Source organism: Propithecus coquereli, unplaced genomic scaffold, assembly GCF_000956105.1.
Source record: "Propithecus coquereli isolate 6110/MARCELLA unplaced genomic scaffold, Pcoq_1.0 Scaffold19, whole genome shotgun sequence".
Lineage (NCBI taxonomy): Eukaryota > Metazoa > Chordata > Mammalia > Primates > Indriidae > Propithecus > Propithecus coquereli.
Genome location: NW_012143856.1, coordinates 10,082,655 through 10,091,453, shown reverse-complemented (window position 1 = coordinate 10,091,453; position 8,799 = coordinate 10,082,655). Strand labels below are relative to the sequence as shown.

The 8,799-nt window shown below is 33.4% G+C and overlaps 1 protein-coding gene across 2 annotated transcripts in view; it reads right to left on the bottom strand.

The window, feature by feature from the left end:
• Positions 1-5,903: 5,903 nt before the first annotated feature.
• The window catches only part of COMMD2 (COMM domain containing 2), a 15,664-nt gene continuing 12,768 nt past the window's right edge, over positions 5,904-8,799 (bottom strand). For both annotated transcript variants that reach the window (XM_012642866.1, XM_012642867.1), the window contains exon 5: positions 5,904-6,257. In XM_012642866.1, the coding sequence (XP_012498320.1) occupies positions 6,060-6,257 (198 nt within the window). In that variant the 3' untranslated portion in view covers positions 5,904-6,059. The remainder of the gene's footprint in view (positions 6,258-8,799) is intronic.

The window sequence follows — 8,799 nt, the reverse complement described above, 5'->3', positions numbered from 1 at the left end:
AAGGCTTACTGTAATACTAATCTAATTTTCTTTAGTGCTGATTTCAGCTAAGTCTTTCAATAGTTCATCTGATTAGTTCCCTACCTGGTATAACTTTTAAATAAGGCTAAAATTAAAACACTCAGTCTACTGGGGAAAAACTCTTCTAGTAACTGGCTAAGAAGAAATTGCTCTCAGACTTCTAACTTGTATCCAGGAAAAGAATTGTAGAAAACCATCATTGTAGAAAATATATTACTAAATCTGTTAGAAGTTCTTTTACGAACATAAAATGCAACAGATTCATTCCACAGTAAGACCAAGAATAAGACTCGATCGAATACTGTAAAAAGGAGTATACATACAACGGAATATCATTCAGTCATATAAAAAGGCATGAAATACTGCTACATGCCACAACATGGATGAATCCTGAAAACATTATGCTAAGTGAAAGCAGCCAGACACAAAGGCCATATAATTCCATTTTTACGAAATATCCAGAATAGACAAATCTACAGAAAGTAGATTAGTACTTACCAGGGGAGAGGAAAATGAAAAATGACTGCTAATGATTACACGTTTCTTTTGGGGATGATGAAAATGTTCTGTAATCAGACAGTGATGATAGTTGCACAACTCTGTGAACAAACTAAAAGCCACTGAATTGTACAATTTGAAAGAGTAAATTTTGTTATGTGAATTATATCTCAATAAAAAATAAATTTTAAAAAGGGAGGGGGGAATCTTAATGAGAGATTTGGCATGAAAAGAAATCATTCCAAGGGTTTAAGAAAGGCACAGAATTTGGAATTTATCTCTCAGCAAAAACAAAGAGTGGAAGAAAAAAGCATAGAAAAGAATACCCAATAATTACATCCTTGAGAGCCTAAACATAAAAAAAAGGTTTTAATTACATTGCTCATACATCGTAAGTCATTTTTGCCTTTATGAAAAATGACTTGCTCATTTTTTTCAGGTACTAAAAAAAATTGCCTGTAGCCTTTTTGAGGTTCTTCTTTTAGTCTACGAATTGTCTATGCAACAGTCTCAGCTGCAAATCAAGCAATTTTATTACGGTGTAGCACTTAAACTCACTTGAGCTTTGTAAGAATTTTTTATTTATTTGGAATAAAAGCACACAGTTTTCAGACCATGCCAGGAAATCATATCCTGACCATCTATACTTGCCCCAATGAAACTCAGACTTCCCTAGATTTTCTTTTCCTCATTCTCTGAATTTTAATCTGTGTGTTTTCAGTCTTTGAGTAAACTGAGAAGCCTTTTCGTTCTGTGAACTAAGCACATTCCTTCAAAACCACAGGCATCCACTTCTCATTGGATTTATGACAATCACAACATTGGCATGCAGGTAAAAAAGAACCTGATTTGCTTTTACCATCACATCTTTGGTTACCTCAGGGAACCCCACTTCAATGGAATAAGGGTAAGGATAATTTCTGTCGCCCTACCATGTCCAAGTAGTCTGTAATGACTTAACCTTTCCTCTGTACATTTCTCCGGCTCTAGCCATTGAATCATATGAGAGTTCTGCCTTCCAGAAGACGGTAGAGTTTCAAGGAAAAGCTGTTCTAGCAGACACCAGACCAGAGGAACTCCCCTCCCCTTCTTTAGAATAACCCCGGCAGGAGATTCCTTTCTGCAGCCTAATGAGCTTATGGATTAAACTATTTTAGAGGATGAAACGGCCTGAGAGCATTCTAAACTCTTGAGAAGATTAGGACTTTATCCTTTGTTCGACACACAACATGAATCATGCTAAGCATTTAATAAATATTTAACAAAACTGAATCTGTACAATGTAAAAAAAGACCTAGAAAAGATTTCAAAATTTGCTTTGTTTTTTCCACTGATACAATGCCATACATAAGTGGGTAGATTATAGCTCAGTATAAGAGAGCAGAATAAAAAAATTAAAAATAAAAGAGTTGAAATAACTCAAATGGTTGGTGAGAAAGAGCAAAAATCCTTTTTTCTGTGCTCTCTTTTTAGTTGGTTGTTGGGCAAACTATTCTGTAAGAGAGGATATGATAACTGCAGGGGAGGAAAATGAAAAGTATAGTCTTTGCAACTAAAAAATGTCAAACACAATAGGCTCAAACACAATAAAAGAGCACAGCCTCTCACTCTGATGGCCATATAAGTAGTAATATTTCTAATAACAAACATAATTTACACTATAATTATAAAAAAATGCATCTTATAAAAAGTTGATTGGATGGCAACAACTTGAGTAAAAGCCAAGTTTTTAGAGTTTTTTAGAGTATATTAATGTAGTTATTTATATTACTGATATTCCCTTTAATTTTAAGCTCTTAAGAAATAAAATCACTTTCCTTCATATTTCCCCATTATGGTATATAGCATCTTATGGACTTATGGTTGTTAAGCATACTTAAGTCATTTGAGTTCCTGGGCAGAGAGGAGCTATAAAAACATAGAACAAAGAACCATTAATATTCAGAGATCAAATCATTAAGTCTATATTTTAGTGTCATAAAATGTATCATTGTTTTCTCATCTCTACAGTATAATGTTGTGAAAGCTGAAAAATAATGGGCTTATTTTGCTTTTATAATTAAAACATTACAATCAAAGTTTGTAAAGCTTACTGAACTAACCACACTAAAGCCCATGGAGTTGGGCTCATTTGTTTGGTTCTAAGGAAAGTATTTAAGTTTGAAAATAACAGTCACAGTGGTTTTAAAAGTGAACATATTTAAGTTAGAGGCAATGTACTATGCCTTTCCACTGAAATATTTTCTACCATTTGTGGAAGAAAGGAAAAGACATGAGAGTAACCTATGATTATGGAAAGTCTGGAAGAGTGAGCTAAGGAGGAACTTAATCAAATACATATTTTGAAAAATACATACAGAGAAGAGTGAGTAAATTATAGCAGGAGGACTTTAATACAGCAGCTGACAGAACTTCCTGACCATAGGGCTGTGAAAAACTACAAAGACGTATTATGTGTTTCCTTTGGAGACTAAAAACACAGATGTAATATTATCTATAAAAAGAGAACTGACTCAGATAATTCTCATGCTTCTTTCACTAACATCGAGACAAAAAGCAAAAAGGGACTCCAGAGCAAGTCATAAAACCCTCAGCCTGCTTGCCTGAGTCCTTTGGGAACTGAGTAGTTTTGAATAGCTGAGTTTTCTGGAAATCTATGTCTTTATCATTCCAAGAATTAAAATTTTGTATAAAAATATCTATTAAAATGTTATTAAATTCCCACATTTTTTTTCTCCTTCCTTCAGACTTTAAAGTTTTTTTCCTAAATATTATAAAAGCCTTTCAAACTCATTATAGAAATTAAAAAGGAAAAGAAACAGCAATAATCCTACTACTCAGAAACAGTTAACATTTTCTCCCAGTTTTTTAAATAGAGTACATTAGATATAATTCAAGGCTATAAAATAATGAGATCCTCAGTCTACACAGCTATTTGAATAATGGTGAACATTTATTGAGTATTTTCTAAAGCCTGGTACTATGCTAAACATTCTATATACATGGTCTCATTTAGTCCTTACTAGCCAATGTGGTAGGTTGATACTGAATTCCTATTTTAGAGATGAAGAAAACAAGGCTTTGAGAATTCACCAAGGACCAAATAGTAAGCCACAGAACCTAAATTCAAATCCTTTTGTCCAACTCCAAGGACTTACCCTTAACTTCCTCATAAGGTTATAAACCCATAAAGTCCACATACTGTTATGAATTTTAAGGGCTCTCACACGTGCATCCTTTACACACACTCTTAATGGTTTTTCAAATTTTCCTTAGTGTCAGATTCTCATTATTCAGTTCTCAAAGAAGACATAGTATCTTCTTATGGCATCCCCACCACCTTTCCAATTTGCTGCTTTAAATTTGCCCATCTACAAAACAAGCTTGTTGAAATTTGGTGATACACTTAAGGAGACTTCCAATGAATGAACTATTTATAGATTTTGTGATACATATATTGGTATGTGCTCACAGCTCTGTTCTGAGATATTATTAATTATTCTGACTTTGAGACATGAAGGATATGACATTTAAGCCTAAACATGCATCAGCCAATCTTGCAAAATCAACATACTAAAACCCAAAAAGCTTTAATAAAAATTTGGATAGTTATAGGTGTAAAGGCACATTACCCAGAGTCAAGAAACCTAGGTCATACTGGAGAGTAAAAAAGTGATTTCATCTGCAAAAAATTGTATCTATATAAGCTACAAAAAACATCAAACGTTATATAAAACAAAGAAGGCAAGAGAGTCCATAAGGATGTAGAATGTCTGAACAAGAAAAGGAAGCAGTTCATTGATGGTCTGTACTAAAAGATGAGTTCCAGATTCTAACAGAAGGTAGGGAGACTGGGGAAGAAGGCAGAACATTACAGAAGCAGCAATGGAGTACAGAGAAAGCAGGCTTGGGAGGTTGATACAAATAAAAAAAGACCAGCACTTGCCTTCTTGTTTTAATTGGGGTAAAAACAGTGGACAAAGAGGTGGAAGGCAGGTTGCTCTGAGGGGACACAAGGCTATTATTTCAGTCTTGGCTGGGATTAGCCTTGTTTATCTTCCATCAAATGTGCACAAATAAAAAGCCTCACAGAGGTATTTCTAATCATATAATCTTGGCAGGCATGTTGGTTTTAAACCAAATGACATATGTGCTACTAGTTCATGTAATATATAAACTTCCCTTTGTGAGGTTGTTAAATATGAAAGCTTCATTAATCCAGTTGTCACTATAATTAAAAATTACTTCTGATTACAGTCTGCTAACATCTGATAATATGGTTGTTTTACAACTACAGAATATATACCTACAGGAAAAGGGTGTCCTGGACGCCTGCAGGGGACAATTAGTGGCCTTTTCAAGTGTACTTTTCTCCCACTGGCCTGTTCCCTGTTTGGCTCTCTCTTTTCTAAAGAGAAAGCAACATTATATCACTCTGACCTGAAAATCTCCAGTTCTTAGGAGGCAAAATATTGACAGAGCCTGGAGTTCAGTTTAGAGTTTGATGTTCTAAAGACCTTCTGTGTGGATAAGACTCTCAGGATAAAGCCCTAGATACACAGTTAAGACTAAACCCCCATTTCCACTCTTCCAAACAGTTCTCCTTAAGTCTGCCACTGTGTCTCTGCACTCTTTCAGGCTGGGATGACAAATCAGCACCTGAGTTTTTCAGGCCAATAGCTTTTGGTTCCCTATTGAAAAACAAAACAAAACAAAACAAAAACAAATTTGTAAGGAAAAAGGAATATTTGCTTGTAATGTAATAAACGTGGACTTCCTTCCCCCTTTTATAGTTTATTCAAACAAAATTTTAAAAAGGGACTGTAATTCATACTTAGATAATCAGGAATTATTAATCCTGCATCCAGCAATATGGTAAATCTTATCATCTTCACATACAAAGAAAAATACATAAACTGCCTATAACAACAGAGCATTAAAAAAAAATCATCATATTTACTTTGAATTATTCTGTGGCTATTAACATTGTGGGATGCTTTTGTTCTTTTTTGAGAAGGAGTTTCACTATGTTGCCCAGGCTGAACTCAGGCTCCTAGACTCAAGCGATCCACCTGCCTCAGCCTCCTGAGTAGCTGGGACTATTGTGGGGTGCTCTGAAAAGTAAAAAATATTGAACTGTTTAGAAAATTTTGTACAGTAATACCATTACATTGTGAATTTTATTTTGATCAATAAGGAGGAAAATAATAAAGTTAAGCAGTCAAAAGACGTAGCAAAAACATGATAGTCATTCATATACACAGAAGATAAGAACAGTATAGATTCATTTCTAGTTGATTCAATCCTATTTATACATTTAAAATACAAACTACATCTTAATCTGTCAATCTGACTACATTTAGTAGTAGGAAATAAACTTTATGTTAGCTTCTGATTATGACCTCAATATCCTGGAACAGAAAAAGAAATTTCATGGAATTTGGATGTATTATTATCATCAATAAAAACTTAATTTGAAAAGTTATTGCTGTATATCAATTCATAAATGATTGAAAGGGATTAAAACCTTAAAACTGGTACTACTTGATGTTGCGGACAACTCTCCTACAGTGGTTTGTTTTCATCTCTTCCAATGCTTGTTCCAGTTGTTGAACCAAATGGAGCAGGGTGGCTGGGTCTGTCTGTAGAATGCTGGTATTGAGACCTCCATTGTGATTAAGGTGTAGCTTTATAGTCACTGCTGGTTTAATTTGTTGCCGGAGACTTCTGCTTGCAAGCTTGATTTTAAGTGGAAAAAGAACATAATTACTATTTAATAATCATGCTGAATACATAATATTTGTAATCGTCTTACAACCTACACAAAAATTAAATTTCAGATGAATCACAGACTTCAAAATGAGCAGTAAACTTTAAAACCTTTGGAAAGAAAAAAAAGAGAATATACACGAAAGCTTATAGTATGAGAAGTTTCTTAAACATGAAGTAAAAGGCACAAACAATAAAGACAAACTGATAAATTTAGCCATATTAAAATTAATCAATTTTCTTCAAAAGATACCTAAGGGTAATGAAAAAACAAGCCCTAAACTGGAAGAAGATATTTTGCAATACAGACATAACCAAAAAAAAATTAGTATCCGGGATGTATGTTGAACTCCTCTGATTTAATAAAACACAAGAGAAAAATGTACAGAAGAGCTAAATAAGCACTTTACAAAAGACGACAAATGGACAAATGTTCGGAAAATATGTTCAACTGTATTAGACATCAGGAAAAGGGCCACTAAAACTACATGAAATACTGTTTTACACGTATCAGACTAGCAAAAATTAAAAACCTGTCCATATAAAGCATTGCAAGTGACAGTAATGGGAACTCTCATCCATTGCTGATGAGAGTAATGAGAAAATCACTTTGGAAAACAATATGCATTACCAGCAATTCTACTCCTAGGTATATACCTTAAACTCTTACACATATACATTTATTCATAATAGTATGTTTCCAAGAAACAAAAATTGGAAACATCTCAAATATTAATTAACAACAGGTTACCTGAGAATAATCATACAACAAACTGCTTACTAAATGGCAGTGTAAAGAATGAACTGTAGCAACATGAATTATCATAGAAAAAAACTAAAAAGAAAATGTTGAATCAAAAAGCAAGTTGCAGAATACAACATGCAAATTTAAAAAACCATAAGTTTAGTGATAAAATATATGATAAAAAAATCTATAAAGAAAAGATTGACAGAAAATTCAGGATAATGGTTTCCTGCAGGTGGCTAGAAAGGGGTTACAATTGGGAGAGGGTACAGGTGCTTCAAATGTACTGGCTTTTTTCTATTTGTCAAGGCTGGTGGTGGGTATACTGGTATTTGTTTTATTATTATTCTTTAAACTAGGTATCTATAATCTTTTGTTTGTATTATGTATTCCACAATTTTAAAAATAAGTACTATTGACATATTTTTAAAAGAAAAAAAACACAAAACTATAAACAATGACCAATTTGAAAGTACTGACATTCAATTCTAGAGCAATTGCATTCTCTAAAGACCATTCTCCATTAAAAGGAACCAGTACCATCTGAAGTAATAGCTGATTTGAAGTCTCAAACAGGAATTGTACAACATGAGCCTGAAACATCTTATACATCAAAACTACTGGAGCCTGAAACATCTTGTTATACATCAAAAACTATTGGAGTCATGTCAAAAAGACAGGAAGCCAACTTGAAGAGACTTTCAAGTGAGTAACAAATCTAAACCTGAAATTTCAGGATTAATTTAATATTACAACATAGACTATTCTGACTAATAACGTCTTCCAAACAATTCTAGGTGATCTGGGCTTCCAAAAGAACCCAAGATACTGATACTATTCAAGGCTGAAATTTAATGTCCTCAAATGACTTGGAAACAGTAGGTCAAGCACTTTGGGTGAGCTAGTACTTGCATAAAATAGGTACTTGCAAGGTAAAGTGCCTGTTTAAGATTGTTTCTCTAATACAGAAAATTACAGACATGACAGATATACAAACTATAAATATGATGACTGAAAATACTACTTATTCATTCAATTATGCAACTGTTTATATTTGTTTTTTCCTTTATATCTGCACTGACAGATAGGACTGAATGTATCTAGATGTATAATTAAGCCATGTTTTTTTGGTTGACTTAAAGCCACTATCCTTTAATTTTTAGACAACATGATATCTAAATAACCTTTACAGACAAGTATCTATACCATTCTTTAAAAATTATAGAAAAGATATTATAAAACATCCCTAACAAACACTAATAAGACATAATCAGACCTTATTTTTTCTCAGAAAGAAGTTGAATGACAGCACTACAAGACAAAGAACAGTAGCCCACAAAGTTCTTGATATGGATTTATTTTTTAATACAGATGAAATTCTGCCCTCCTCCCTATAAACATAACAACAATTATAGTAACTTAAAAAAAAGTCATACGTCAATGCAAATTAGAAAAAAAAGAAAAATGTTTAGTGCGAAGGGCTACATATATATATATATTTTTAAATTTCAGGATATTATGAGGGTACAAACATTTTCATTACATTTTATGTCATTGCCTCACCCAAGCAAGGGTTAGAGGCATGCCCTTCCCCTCTGCAATGCTCACTGCGTTCATTAGTTGTGAGTCTATCCCCCTCAACTCCCTAATCCCTGGAGAATATTACTACTGTGTGAGCACCTTAGTGTTGATCAGTCAGTGCCAATGTGATGGTGAGTACATGTGGAGACTATTCTTCCCATCTTGTGATACCTCACTTCAGATTA